This window comes from Arvicanthis niloticus, chromosome 6 (genome assembly GCF_011762505.2).
Source record: "Arvicanthis niloticus isolate mArvNil1 chromosome 6, mArvNil1.pat.X, whole genome shotgun sequence".
In the NCBI taxonomy this organism is placed as follows: Eukaryota; Metazoa; Chordata; class Mammalia; order Rodentia; family Muridae; genus Arvicanthis; species Arvicanthis niloticus.
The window spans coordinates 23,236,426-23,251,369 of record NC_047663.1 but is presented as its reverse complement, the minus strand read 5'-3'; the positions used below and the strand labels follow the sequence as shown (position 1 = coordinate 23,251,369).

At 39.9% G+C, this 14,944-nt stretch overlaps 1 protein-coding gene across 2 annotated transcripts; it reads right to left on the bottom strand.

Annotated features, from left to right (window-relative positions):
- Positions 1-3,101: 3,101 nt before the first annotated feature.
- Krt222 (keratin 222) lies at positions 3,102-14,369 on the bottom strand. Of its 2 annotated transcripts, none has more exons than XM_034507931.1 (6): positions 14,029-14,369; positions 9,704-9,832; positions 7,648-7,868; positions 5,749-5,825; positions 5,420-5,555; positions 3,102-4,497 (listed from the first exon to the last, which is right to left on the bottom strand). In XM_034507931.1, exons 1-6 carry the CDS (start codon positions 14,122-14,124, stop codon positions 4,272-4,274), a joined length of 885 nt encoding a protein of 294 aa, XP_034363822.1. In that variant the 5' UTR covers positions 14,125-14,369; the 3' UTR covers positions 3,102-4,271. The 2 variants fall into 2 exon arrangements, with proteins under 2 accessions (XP_034363822.1, XP_034363824.1); XM_034507933.2 differs by having other exon boundaries at positions 13,948-14,145.
- Between the last annotated feature and the right edge of the window lie 575 nt (positions 14,370-14,944).

The following is a 14,944-nucleotide window of genomic DNA, read 5'->3' as shown; positions in this document are numbered from 1 at the left end:
AAATCCGCCTGTCTCTGCCTCCCAAGTGCTGGGATTAAAGGTGCCAAGGAAACCTTAATAGATCTTCTGCCCTAAAGTCAGACCTGTTTTCCAACCCTTGCTTCCTCTTGATGGCCTGTGTGTGTGTTTTTTTTTTTTCTTTTTTCTTTTTTTAACTTGTTATATCTGTAGTTAAATGTTATATCTGTATGTTAAATTTGTTATATTCTTTTATTTCTTCTTTTTGGCCCCCTGTTGGAGTGGAAGCTTCTTTGTAATGGGGACGTTTGATATCTTTTTAAAATTAATTTTTGAAATTAAAATATAATATTATTCCTCTCTTTCTTTTTCTTCCTTCCAGTCCCTTCCATGTTCCTCTCCGTGCTTCCTCTCAAATCTCATTTTTTGTTTTTATATATAATATTATATATATATAAATGTATAATATATATATTTATGCACACACGTGTGTATATATGTATCACATAACTATATGAATACAACCCGTTCAGTCCATTTAATGTTACCTATGTATATGATTTCAGAGGTGAACATTTGGTACTGAATAGCCAGTTAGGGGTTCATCCCTGGGGAAGACTTTCTTTCTCCTGCTCTCAGCATTCCTTGGTTGCCTGTAGTTCTCTGTCTGTGGGTCAGGATATTTGATATCTTGAACATTGGATGATATACTTAGATATCTGTAAAATTAATGGATGTTGATCTCAGTATCCTCCTTTGGTTCTTTATTCCTTAAGATTTGGTTCTTCCTTTATTCCTTAAGATTTCAAAACTGTATAAAGAGGGCTGTTAAGATGGCTCGGCTGAGCCGGGCAGTGATGGCGCACGCCTTTAATCCCAGCACTTGGGAGGCAGAGGCAGGCGGATTTCTGAGTTCGAGGCCAGCCTGGTCTACAGAGTGAGTTCCAGGACAGCCAGGGCTACACAGAGAAACCCTGTCTCGAAAAACAAAAAATAAAAAAACAAAGATGGCTCGGCTGGTAAAGGTGCCTGCTTTATAGCTTGATGGTCTGAATTCCTTCCTCACCACCCCTATGGTGGAAGGACAGAACCAGTTCCTGCAAGTTGTTCTCTGTCCACATGCTCTGTGTGGACCACATGGAAAAAAAAAAAAAAAAAAAAAAAAATATATATATATATATATATATATATATATATTATACAGAATAAGTAAATAACATACCATATATAATTAATAGAAATCATATTTCTAAAATAATTAATTTTAACTTTAGTGTAGAAATTGTTCCTCTTTTTTTAGACATCACTTGTACTTCAAAGACTGCCTCTCGTGACAGAACAGTTTAAGTTGGTAATTTTCCAGGAAGGAGTCTTTTTTTTTTTAAATAATTAAATTTAAAATAGCTATTGTACTTTGAGCTATTACTTAATCATTGTCAGCTATAATTTTTCTAATACATTCTTTACTCCCAGAGACAGTTTTTATTTAAGTAGAATTGTACATTTGAGTACTGCCTTGCCAGATATTTCCATGTGCATAGTATTTCAGGCAGCAGGGAAGGCAGCAACTAGAAGCATGCATTGCCTTCTCCTTGTCTTCAGAGATGAACGTGAGGCCTGGGAGACACAGAGCGATCGCTCCTCTTAAAAGGCTCATTACTGACAGAGCCAGGGCTACAATCCTACAACTGTCAGCAATTGGAATTACTCTTTATGTTTGTATTTTGTTATGCGCTCATACATTTGAAATATTTCCTGAAGATGGAGGAATATTCATTTCTATTCCTCACTAAATCGATAGTGTTTTGTAGACTTTCTGTGAAGATTCCAAATAATTTGCTGACTGCTGTGATGGAGTCCTGCAGCATTTTGAAAATAATGCTGTTTCCTATCATATTTCCCCAGAATTATAGGATTTTATAATTGTGGTTATGGGGTGTGTGTGTGTGTTTGTGTGAGATCTTACTATGTAGTTCTGGCTGGCCTGGAACTTAAATCTTTCTTCTGCCTTCCAAGTGCTGGGATTGCAGGTGTGTACTGTCAACACTCTCTGGATTTTAAAACTTAATTCTTAATTTATCTTGGACACCAAGTTAAACCCCATCTCCTGTGACTGCAGTTTTCTTTCTTTCTCAAGTGAGCTAGCTTCGTCTGGCTTAACCGCGTGCCCAGACACCTTTGAAATAAGAGAGTTCAAATACAAGGAAGCCTTAGTGTTCACGTTTAATTTTTTTTTATTATGGTGGTATCATTTATTTTGGTAAATTCATAATCTGATTTTAAAATGCCTCAAAGCAAACAAAACTCATTTACAAATTCAAGTACTGCATGTTACACACGTAACAGTCCCACAGTGGGCCTTCTCTAGCAGGCTGTCATTTACAAGGCCCGGTTCTAACACTGTAGTAGATTGCACTAAATGTATCCCTTTATCTTAATCTTGTTGCAGAATGCAGTAACCAGTACAATGGTTTATATGATTGCAGTCAAAGCTTTAATAAAGTCACAGCATTTAATGATGAATAAACCCCCCCTTTTTTTCCCTGAGGTCCAAACCCAGTGTCCCCTGTGTACTAGGTGAAGCTCTGCCACCCTGCCATACCCCCAGCCCGAAAGAAACATTTTATGTATAGGATGCAATTTCATGTCAGATGCTTATTCAAGAATAAGTGCTTAACATACTGTTGTAATCTTGACAAACAACATTATTCTTTTTCACTAACTAGAGTGAGTCAGGCTGAAAGCAACTCGGAGTAATGAAAAAGGTAGCCGTTAAACCCCTGGATTATACTAAAAGTTAATTAACGTATGTTCCTTGTGGCTAAAGTGTATTTACTAGTCAACATATATATGCATATATACACATGTGGAGACAGGGAGGAGGAGAGGGGTTCTGAAGGCCCCACTAAAATGTGAGTATAACTGTAGCCCTTAGATGATACTTCAGCTGCAAACAAAGAACAGTGGCAAATGGTTTATACTCCCTTTTTGTTGTTATTTAGAAAAAAAAAACTATAAATCTCTAATGTCATAAACAAGCATTTATTATTTAAGGTCTTAAAGTAAATGTACCTAAATGTATCTGCATTAAACAAATTTAGTTTTTTTTTTTTTTTTTGTTTGTTTTTTTTTTTTTTTTTTTTAACTTTGCAACGGGGCTAGAGAGATGGCTCAGAGGTTAAGAGCACTGGCTGCTCTTTCAGAGGTCCTGAGTTCAATTCCCAGCAACTACATGGTGGCTCACAACCATCTGTAATGAGATCTGGTGCCCTCTTCTGGTGTGCAAGAATACACATATAGTAAATAAATAATTAAAATAACCCAAAACAAAACCTTTGCAACAATTCTCTTATTCACAAATATATTTTACATCTCTATTTATTATAGTTTGAACAATTTAAGAACAAGTTCTGCAGACACTCTTAGCTGAGATAGCAATACTATGCTGTTAGTTCACAGAAATGACTGCAAGGACTATTTCTCCAAGTTCATAAACTCTTTCCTCTAAGGCCCACAGCAAACACTATTCACATTTCATTTTACAGCTGGAAGTGCAGATGGTGAGCAGCTGGGTAATTCTAGTAACTGGAGTCAACCACCTTTTCAATGTGCTTTAAAAGGTTTGTACAGCTGGAGTGTGTGTGTGTGTATCCTTTATCTTTCAACAAGCTGACTCTCTGATACTGATTTTAAAAAAAGCTTTAAGATACAGAGTAACCCAATTGTATTAATCATCGGAATGCCATGGGGGTATGCGCTATGCTTCATTCAGAATTGCTCATGGAGGGAACGCTGTAATTCCCAGGGTTCAAATGATTGTCTCAAAAGTAAAAGTCCTAAGTGAATGTAAAATCTCCTCCTTAAATGTTTGTTCTTAACTGCTGCCTTTTTAGAAGTAGAACATTCTAGGTTCAGCTGGTCCTGGAGCCACGAAGAATAATTCACTGTAATTCTTCAGTTTTCAAACAAGCTATTCTATTCTCCTTAGGATGTTCAGCCTTTGAGGAAAATTACAGACTAATACTTAAAGTCTCCGATAAAGCTCATCAGAATAAAGACTATTTAGATGAGAAATAAAACAGAATCTACACTGGATTTCTGTTTTATTTTTAAGCAACCCCTCTCAAAAAAAAAAAAGCTCATCTTTGGAGTCCTAGCAACATCACCTCTTCCTTATGTATTCTCTGAAGAGAGTCCCAGCCCACAGCACCTGAACATTCTCCATACATATAAAACACCTTCCACTTGGGACTGGGGGTCTGCATGGCTTACGTAGGTCCATCCTAGTGCCCTTGGTGAATACGATCTCTGGGTTAGTCGGTTGCTGGGGGGGGTTTGATGGAGGGGATACTACAGGACCTTCTCATGATAAGCCTGACTTCGATATCTGGAAGATCTTGTCTGCTCTCTAAACAGCCCTCATCAGTGGCTGCTAAATGCAGATCAAACCGGAGAGAAACAGACTTTTTCCTCAGTCGAGGGTTATCCTTAAAGAATGAACCTTCCCATTCTTTTATGACTTCATCCACTTTCTCTGTCCTGAAATGAGAAAGTAAACTTTTTTTTATAGAAGAATAGACACAATGTATAGTTCATATTCATAAAAGAAATGTATATAATGTATAGGTTGTAGGATTTTTAACTCTTGATTATTTTATCTCATGCGTGTTTTGTCTGCATGTATGTATGTGTACTACTTGCATGCCTGGTGCCCACAGAGGTTAAAAGAAGGCACCAGGTTCCCTGAACCTGGAGTAGTGAATGATTGAGAATGGGCATGTGCTTCTTACCTCTGAGCCATCTCTCCACCCCCAGGCTGTGGAATTTCTAATTGATACAAGTTTAACAACCATAGAATATAATTTTTAATATAGAATTATGTGAAATTTCTACATTTTTTTTGTTTGTTTTTTGTTTTTTGTTTTGGGGGGTGGGTGGGTTTGAGACAGGGTTTCTCTGTGTAGCCCTTGGCTGTCCTGGAACTCACTCTGTAGACCAGGCTGGCCTCGAACTCAGAAATCCACCTGCCTCTGCCTCCCAAGTGCTGGGATTAAAGGCGTGCGCCACCACTGCCCGGCTAATTTCTACATTTTTAAAATAAAAAGTCTTCCTTTTCTTTCCTTTTTTTTAAAAGGCAGGGTCTCTTGATATAGTTCTGCCTATTCTAGAACTCACTATGTAGACCAAGCAGGCCTTAAACTCACATAGATCCTCCTGCTTCTGCCTCCTGAGTGCTGAGATTCTACATAATTCTTATGCTCTGATTTTAGTTTTAGAAAAAAAAAAGTGAATTCTTTACACACTCTTCTTTGTGTTGCTATGTGTGTATATTCACGTCTGCCTGAAAAATCACAGTGTATTGGCAGTATCTGAAATATTTGGAAAAGACCGCTAAGACTGCTCACTTGAAGTGACTTTTCTCATACTTGGTACTATTCCAGAGTCAAGCAGTTTTACTTACTGAATGGTGCCATGGGCCTGGGCGCTCTCCTTCACCGTGTCTCCATTCACTACTGCCTGTTTGGTCACTGACTCCATGGTTTCATTTTCATACTTTTGGGAAACTTTTGTTGAAAAGGATATTTCATTTATAATGGCTGTGAAAATGTTACATTAGGTTACAATGTTGAAAAAGAGAAGGAAAATAAAGTGCATGTCAGTGTTGGGGAGGCGGAGTCACAACATTGAAGAACTGAACATTTATCTTTTTGCTGTGTTGAGGAAATTTCTGTATTGTCTCCACCAATAATACATGTATTTTCGAATGAGGTTATCGTGTCAGAAACTCACCTGAGGGGAGAAGAAAGCCAACTTTACTCTTGGTAAGCTTTTCTTCTTTCTTCTCTCCTTGGATACACCCATAATATCTGAAATGGAAAGAGTCATAGAAAGAACACTGTGGTAGCAAAAAATAAAATAAAATAAAATAAAATAAAATAAAATAAAATAAAATAAAAACAAAAGGAAACAGACAAGAGAATGGTAAGTTGTTATGTCACACAATGGGAACACTATTCAGCATTCACAGTGATGAGCCAGGCCATGCAGCATCTCAGTGAATCTCCCAGGCACAAGCGTGGAGGGAAACTAGGAGCTAGTTTTATAGGGGCTAAAATAATACACAGACCAATTTTCTACATTGTATACAGATGCATCTGTATTACCAAAGGAGCTGGATGAGACTAGTAAATATCAAATTCCGAGCCAGCTTCTAGGTGGGGGATGTAGAGAGTGGGGGAGGGGATGGGGATTAGATGCTCAGAAAATAAAAACAACTTCAGAAACATGTTACTTCTTAGACAGGAAGAACTAGGAGAAGCCTGTTAACAGGTCAAACGCCATAGGGATACAATGTATAATACTTAACCACATTGCTCATTAGATTTTCTGGGTTTTGTATAATAGTTTATTTGCATTTTTCTGTATTTATATCTCAAACAATAGTACAAATATGGAAAAATTATAAAATACTAAAAGCCAGTTTGTCAAAATCTTGAATGCTTAGAAGTTAACATCTACCATCATTATTTAATAACATATTATGTACTATCATATAATAAATTGTGTATTTTTTACACAGCACAATGCACTTGGTAGTGCTTTGAGCCCTTCATAATGTTGACTCATTAAGTCCTCATGGCAGTATTGCGATGTAGACAATAGCATTCCTATTTTGTTGAGAAAACAGAAGCACAGTGACCTTGTCCAAGGTCATTCAGCTAGCAAGTGGTATATTTTGAATTCCATTTATGATTTTTTAAAGATCTCATAGGCTAACCCTATCCCATCTGGTGTTGCAGAAGATTCAGGATTCTGAAACAAGAACAAAGATTTTTTTTTTTTTTATGGGAATATAGAAACTTGGAGGTGATGCTGTTGTTTAAAGATCTAAGACCTTATAAATATTGTAAAATATAATAGTGAATAAACAAGAGTTCCCTGTTAGTTCCCTTTTCTTTCGGGATTGTTTAAAGCCTTACAATTGTGACTTGCGTCAGTATTGTTTATCATGCTTGTGTAATAGGATCACTTGTGTATTATTTTTACTTTTTGAGAGAAGGTCTCTTGTAGCCCAGGCTAGCCTCCAACCTGATATGGAGCTGAGGATGACTTTGAACTCTTGATCTTCCTGCCTTCACCTCCCAAGTGCTGAGATTCCAAGCATGCACATCGTGATGCTGGGGAACAAACTCAGTGCAAACTCGGGATTTCATGCATGCTGGCAAGCCCTGTTCTGGCTGAGCCCCATGCCCAAACTATAGTAGTAGTATTTGTGTGTTTACTGGGGGTTAAGTTTGTGTGTCGGGGGGCTTTGGGCAGGGTTGTGGTGATAATGTGTAAGTCTCCAAACTTCTTTGGGGTGATCTATTAAAGGCAAAGACTAGTCCTAAAAGAGAGAAACAGTGGAGAAAGCGGGAAGACTGAGAAAAGCCACTTTAGTGACCAAGGAGTGTAATAGCCAGCTCTGGTTATTAACGTGTCAGTTTTAGCAGCAGGCAGTTAGTTCTTCTTGCTCTCTGGAGGAGGCATTCAGCCTGTGTCACTACAGGAGCCCAGTGAACAGGCTGTGGTGGTGGTGGTGGTGGTGGTGGGCTTTATTTTGGATTTGATTTCTCTGATGGCATCACCAGTGGCTCTGTGCATCTGACCCCTAGCCACCCATGCCATTAGTGCCGAGGATTTAGGTACCTGATCTCTTCCTGTTCTAGCAGGCGGCGGTAAGTGGCTATTTCCTGCTCCAGCCTCATCTTGGTGTTGAGAAGCATCTCATGCTCTTGAAGCTGCCTCTCGATGCCACGCCTCACTTCCTGCAGCTCCTTCTCTAGTCTGCCAATCACTGACTCCAGATCTTGCAGCTGCATCTGGTAGTGCTGCTCACTGGCCTGCAGGGAGTTTTCAAGGCCCCTTTCCTGTTGACAGACATCCTCAGCAGTGAACCAGCAATGAGACAAGAGCTTCTGAAGTCTCATTTGCAATGTTTTCACCCGTTCTAGTCTACTTACTTACTACCCATTTAATTATTTGGTTTTATGGCATAAGCCGTCAAAGCCAGGAGCTAGAACAGGATAGCCACTGAGTCATACCTGTAGCTCTATCTTTTTTGTTTGTTTTGTTTTGTTTTAATTTAAAGGCTATAATAGTTGTGCTTCAGTTATTCAAGAGGACTTTTTCTTTGTGCTAGTTGATTTTTTTTTTTTTTTTTTTTACATTTTTAACTTGTGTCTGTGAATGTGTATGTGTACATAAACACATGCCGTAGCACACGTCTGGAAATCAGACTGCAGCTTTCAGGAATTGATTCTCTCATTCCACCACGTGGGTCTGGGAGGTCAAACTCAGGGTGTCAGGCTTTGTGGCAAGCACCTTTACCTGCTGAGTCATGCTGCTGGCCCCCCTTTTGCTGTTTGAGACAAAGTCTCATGATGTAGCTAGCCCAGGCTGGTCCTGAACTTGGAATTACGGCTATGTGTAACCAGGCCTAGTTCATTCTTTACTTTAAACTGACCTTGAACTAAGGGCAATCCTTCTTCCTCAGCCTCTTAAATGTTAGATTATAGACGTGAACTACCATGTCTGACTTCCATCTTTCTTTTTTTTTTTTTTTTTTTTGAGGAAATTGTATTCAGTGGTTGAGCATAATGGCACTTACCTGTAATGACAACTATATTCAGGAAACAGAGGCGGGAAGATCACCAGTTCAAGGCTCGACTGGGCAACTTTGTGAGATGATCAGTCACTCACATCAAGGGGTAGGGACTAAGGATACAGCTTCATAGTAAAGCACTTGTTTAGCACGCACAAGGCCCTGGCTTCAGTCTCCAGGACTGGATATTTTCTAAAAACATACATAACATAGCTTTCTGTATTTCAAAATAATCTTGTATTCATTCTTTTGGCAAGAGAAGAGAAGTCCTTTACGCCAGGATTAGCTTACTGCTATTCTGAATTCTTTTATTTTTAAAAAATATTGAAAACAAAATGAATGTCAAAGGTGAGACCGCTAGGGGCCCATGATTTGGCTCTCTGGATAAAGGGATTGTCACTGAGCCTAAACGGCTGAGTTCAAGCCCCTGGTTCCACATGGTGGAAGGAGAGAACTGGCTCATAAAAGTCCTCCTCTGACTTCCACATGTGCACACTAAATGAACAAACAAACAAACAAACAAACAAATGTAATTTCAAAAAGGCATGTTAGGAAAGTGCTTAACTATCTTTTATCTTTCCTTTTTTTTTTTTTTTTGTTTTTGTTTTTGTTTTTCTCGACAGGGTTTCTCTGTGTAGCCCTGGCTGTCCTGGAACTCACTCTGTAGACCAGGCTGGCCTTGAACTCAGAAATCCACCTGCCTCTGCCTCCAACTATCTTTCCATTAGAAATCTCAGTGACATGAATGCATGAAGCCAGTGGTTAGTAGACTATAGATGATAATAACAAAACACAATCCACTTTCTCATATCAACAGTTAGGGAGCCTCAGACCCACAAGCAAGTACAACCAAATTTTTCTGTCTGTATAAATTGGACCCTAAGTGAGCTGATTACAGCCAGTGGGTGGGAAAGAGTGAGGATCCGAGCTAGCCTCTCTCTCTCTCTCTCTCTCTCTCTCTCTCTCTCTCTCTCTCTCTCTCTCTCTCTCTCTGTTGTACACACTGGGCAGGTACTCTGCTATGTTCCCAAGCCCCCTCCTCTCTCTAAACCGCATAGGCTCTGGGGTGCAAGGAGCCAGTTGTCTTGGGATCTTCCTTACCACAGCGTGGAGAGACTCGATTTCCACTTGCAGATGGTGGCACTGCCGGCGCGCCTCCTTGAGTTCAGCCTGAGCTGCCTTCAGAGCTTCTCCATCCTTGTCCATTTTTTTGGTTATATCTTCCTCTAGCTGTAAGAAAGCCAACAATAGCCGGGCGGTGGTGGCGCACGCCTTTAATCCCAGCACTTTGGAGGCAGAGGCAGGTGGATTTTTGGGAGGCAGAGGCAGGTGGATTTCTGAGTTCGAGGCCAGCCTGGTCTACAGAGTGAGTTCCAGGACAGCCAGGGCTACACAGAGAAACCCTGTCAAGAAAAACCAAAAAAAAAAAAAAAAAAGAAAAAAAAAAGAAAAAAAAGAAAAAGAAAAGAAAAAAAGAAAGCCAACAATAACAACAGCGAACAAACAAACAAATAAAAACCCAAAGGGCACTCTTGAAAGGGTGGTGTTCAAAAGCAATCATAGAACAATTATATAGGAATCAAATAACCTTTTCTACTTCTATTAGATTACAAGTGTACACTCTGGGCTGGAGAGATGGCTCAGTAGTTAGGAGCACTGACTGCTCTTCCAGAGGTCCTGAGTTCAATTCCCAGCACCCACACGGTGGCTCACAAGTGTGTGTTCTGGTGCTCCATTACTCATCAGCCAAATGCCTGAGCTGGTCCATTATGCTTTTAGCCCCAGTCTTCTCTGCTATAAAATGATCTCAAAAGTTCCTTCCACCTATGGAATACAGAAAAAAAAAAAAAAAACAAAAACAAAAACAAAAACCCACATCTGTTTTAACAAATTTTGTTGAGACAAATTCGTGACCTCTGATCCTTTCACTTTTCTGACTGTGTTAATAAGAAAGATTGTTTGAAATTTAGTGATAATTTCCCCACATGTTTTGTAGGCTGCTTCATAGAAGCAGATGCACAGCAATTCTTGATGTATGGTCTAGGAGCAGACGCTGAAAAAAAAACATTACTAGACTAGTAAACTGGAAACGTAAGTAGTCGTGGGCATCAATGTTCTTAAATGAAGGTCTGTGTTACAGAAACCCTTTTACTTTTTTCAAGATGATGTTTTTAGAAGGGATCTTCAGTTCGGATATTTGGGGTAATAAAAATGATCGTGTGTGTGTGTGTGTGTGTGTTTATTTATGAAGGTATGTGTGTGTATCCATGCAGGTGGGTGTGTGTCCATGCAGGTGTATGTTTGTGTGTATGTATAGTCTATGTATATTATATGTATATTATATGTCAGCCTCAGGTATAGTTTCTCAGGAGCTTTGTTTTTCTTTTTAATTTTGAGACACGGTCTCTCACTGGGATCCGTGCTGGCTGATTAGGCTAGAATGGCTGGCTGGTGAGCCCCAGGGATCTACGTGCCTGTCTCTAGCCCTCAGTGCTGGGATCACAATGCTCACCACGTTTCACTTTTACATGTAGTCCAGCAGATCAAAATCAGGTCCTCATACTATCCTCCAAGTCCCCAGAATACACCTCGATGATCATTTTTGAACTGTTCTCCTATCATAAAAACAGTTAGGTGAAGATGCGTAGCTCAGTGGTAGAACACCTGGCTAGCCAGCGCTGGGGGAAAGCAGGGTATTTTCTATTTTGCTTTAAATGTTTTCATCCCGATGGAATTAAAAAGAAAACCCGTGTTAACAGCATTACCAACACCGATCTCATCAGGGTCCATGTTTTGAGTTGAAGTATGAAAAAAATGGCAACTTTTTATGTTCTTTTAAATGTGGAAATTTGATTATTTGGTAGATTTTGCTTAAGGGAAGCCAGAGTCAATAAAAATAAAGTGTGACTAAAGTTTAGGGCAAGATATTAGAGAAAAGGGGAGTTGGCTCAGTAACTAAGTGCTTGTCGTGCAAGATTACAGACAGCAGATCTTCAGAACACATGCAAATGCTGAGTCGATATGGAAACCTGTAATTTCAGCCTGGGAAGGTGGGATAGGAAATCTCAATTCTACCAATCAGTGAGCTCTGGGTTCGATTGAGAGACCTTACCTCAACTAACAGTGGAAGACCAATGGAGGCTGATTCTTGAGGTCAACCCTGGTTCCCTATTAGCGTACAGACCAACACACATGTGAATCTCACATAGTTCACCCATACACATACACAGTTCACCCATATACATGTACACACACACACAAAGACCCCCCTTTCTCTAAAAAAAAATGGAAAAAAAAAAAGACGCTATAGGGAACTTTTCCCCTTTCTTTTGTCGGCTCGTTCTTAGTGTTAACTTGGCAAAGTCAAGCCAACATCTACAGCAGCAACTCCAGAACAGAATATAAAGGCTTGGAAACAAGGTAAGGTTACAGGGACCACTGGTCTTTTGAATTCCCATTGGGGAACTGGCAGATAAACTGTGTGTTAGTTTATCTAACAAGATAAACTAGATAGTCTCTAGTGAGCCGTGCCTCTCTCAAGTTCATGTCCTGTGTGATTCAACCTCTTCAGGTTGAATCAGGCTGTCCTGTGACCAGTTGGCTATGGAAGAGGCCATACTGTACCAATTCTAGGCTGAGCCATAAGAAGCCTGTCAGCATTCACGTAGTAATGCTTTTGGGAGCCTGAGGTCGCCATTTTAGAAATCGGGATACCAGGTTAGAGAGGTCACATAGGGAGACTAGGTGGACAGGGACCCACGATCACATGGAGGAGGCAGGCAGCAGGCTCAAGGATCTCAAGCTAGTCTTCCAGCAAGCTCTTGCCAAGGTCCCAAACACATTAGTCAGTCGCTTTAATTATGCCAGTCAGTAGGGCATCAGCCAGTATCTCACCTTGTGTAGCACCAGAGTCCCCAAGCCCCAGCTTCCTCATCCCGTGGAATTATAAGACAGGATACAGTGATCTAAATTTTAGCTTGTTGGGTTTTGGGGGGTGACTTACTATGCAGGTACTTGCTAGCCAAAGCAACTGTATGTTTATTTTCCTTATTGACTTTCATGGGTCTAGGGCTTTGTGGTAATAAACCGACTTTGTGAGTTATTTGGGAAGACACAATTCTCTGAAGAACTTTTATGTTATAAGACATTTTGCTTTTTTTTTTTTTTTTTAAATTCAAAGTCTGTTCAGCATTGGGACTTGTAAACTCAACTTAGATTTCTACTTTGTAAAATATTCGTTTGGTTTATAATTTTCAAAAGTTGACCTCTCTTAATATTTTCTTCTACCTTGTGGAAGGAGAATAAACTTCTCCTGCATCTAAACCAACAGCCCGGTGACCTTGTTTAATCCATGGAACTGACCATTCTTTTTGAAAACCGAGAATATTACCCACAGGCAAAATTTGTAATGATATTGCAATAAGTTACTAATGAAATAGAGTCCTTTTATTTTTTTTTAAACTACCATTTTTTTTTTTTTTTTTTTTTTTTTGGCCCTGTTCATAAGTAAAGTCTTTGCTATGTCTAGGTGCTGGGAATATAATTTGAACCTGGGTATAAGAGGTTAGTTAATAAAAAATGTCCTAAATTTCTGAAACTTTGTTTCTCAGATGTTTGCTTTTAAATTTATTTAAATTTGAGGCCTTAACTATTAAAGGCAAATATCACTTTAAAACTGAGTATAGGGGACTTGAATGGAGCCTTGGTCTGAGTTGGCTGTGTTTCATTTATTTATTTTAAATATCTTGCAAGCTTTGTGTCGGAAGTAAACAGTTCTCATACCCCCAAAGCAAAAATGGGTACTTTTAAGTGTGGAGTCTCTCACTACTCAGCTGGGGAATTTTGATTGTCAGAATTTGTATCCTTGGTTTTAAAAACCATGTTCACATGCTCAGATGATTCTATTTATAACAGTCAGTATAAAACCGAATGCTTGAAAAAGATGATCAAAACCTTCTAGAAATATTTTCTTGCTTTTATCTCCTCCCAGAGTGTGCAAGGCAAACAATCTTGACTATCAAGCTTTGATTCTACAGATGTCATTTAAATTGCCTCTATAATTAACTCCATAATATCTTTGAGGAGTTGTTCGGAATGCTTCCTTCCTGAAAAAAATATCTAAAGAGGTCAGAGAGCACCATTTTACTGCTTGTTGACTCCATGTTTTAGTAATGACAGTCACCTTATGATCTCTATAAAATTCCAATGCATCAATCAATATTTATTGAATGGTCATTCAACAGCACAGCCAAAGGGTTTGCTCCCTGCCTGTCACCCCAGACCCAGTGCAGAAACACCTACATTGCCTCCCCAGTAGATGCTGCGTGGAAAAGGAGATACTGTACCTCAGAGAGGCCGGGACAGGAATCGGGTAGACATGGACTGTCTCCTTATCCTGAAGGTGCCTGGCTGAATGAAATCATTACCTGGATCCGTGTTGACAGCACCGTCTCTATCTGATTTCTGGTGAGGAGCTGTTCATAGTTTGCCCTGATCTCATTGAGGAGCTGGGACAGCTCCATTCTTTTCCCATCCTCCACCTTGGCTAACTGGACCTCAGCGATGGGATGAGTCGCTGCGGCAGAGCCTGCCCTGCCTGCGTCGCCAGAGCAGACAGCCCCGCGGAAGCCTTAAAGATGCAGAGATCCATTTCCCCCACTAGAAGCTGGGCAAACTCCAGGGTTGTTAATTAATTATGCAAATGTGAGGAAACCGTTCCCGCCCATTGTTGTTGGTACAGCAGAAATCTCTGAGTCTCCCAGGAAGAGAGGAAAATGACTCCCACGGGGTCACTGCAAGGGTTTCTTATGTAAGTGAATGCTTTGCCTGTGGGGGCGGGGCATTCAGTTATTTGTGGTAGAGAATGTGCTCGCAACGTTAAGAAAATTGTAGTTAGCCAGTCACAGTGGGCAGGCATGTTATCTTAGCACTCAGGCAGAAGGATCTTGAGTTCAAGGCCAGTTGGGACTTCATTGTGAGACCCTGACTGGGGAACAAAACAAAAAACAACACCACCCACCCAAAGGAACCACCGCCCAAACCCCAAGTAAAACCAATGTTTATTTAGCTTTCCCAAGATATTATGTTTATTTAGCTTTCCCAAGATATTGCATAGAAATTAAACTGGGGGGGGGGGGGGGCTGGAGAGATGGCTGAGCGGTTAAGAGCACTGACTGCTCTTCCAGAGGTCCTGAGTTCAATTCCCAGCAACCACATGGTGGCTCACAACCATCTGTAACAAGATCCGATGTCCTCTTCTGGTATGTCTGAAGTATACTCATATACTTTTTTTTTTTTTTTTTTTTTAAGAAGGAAATAAACTAGGCTCCAAATATGATAGTT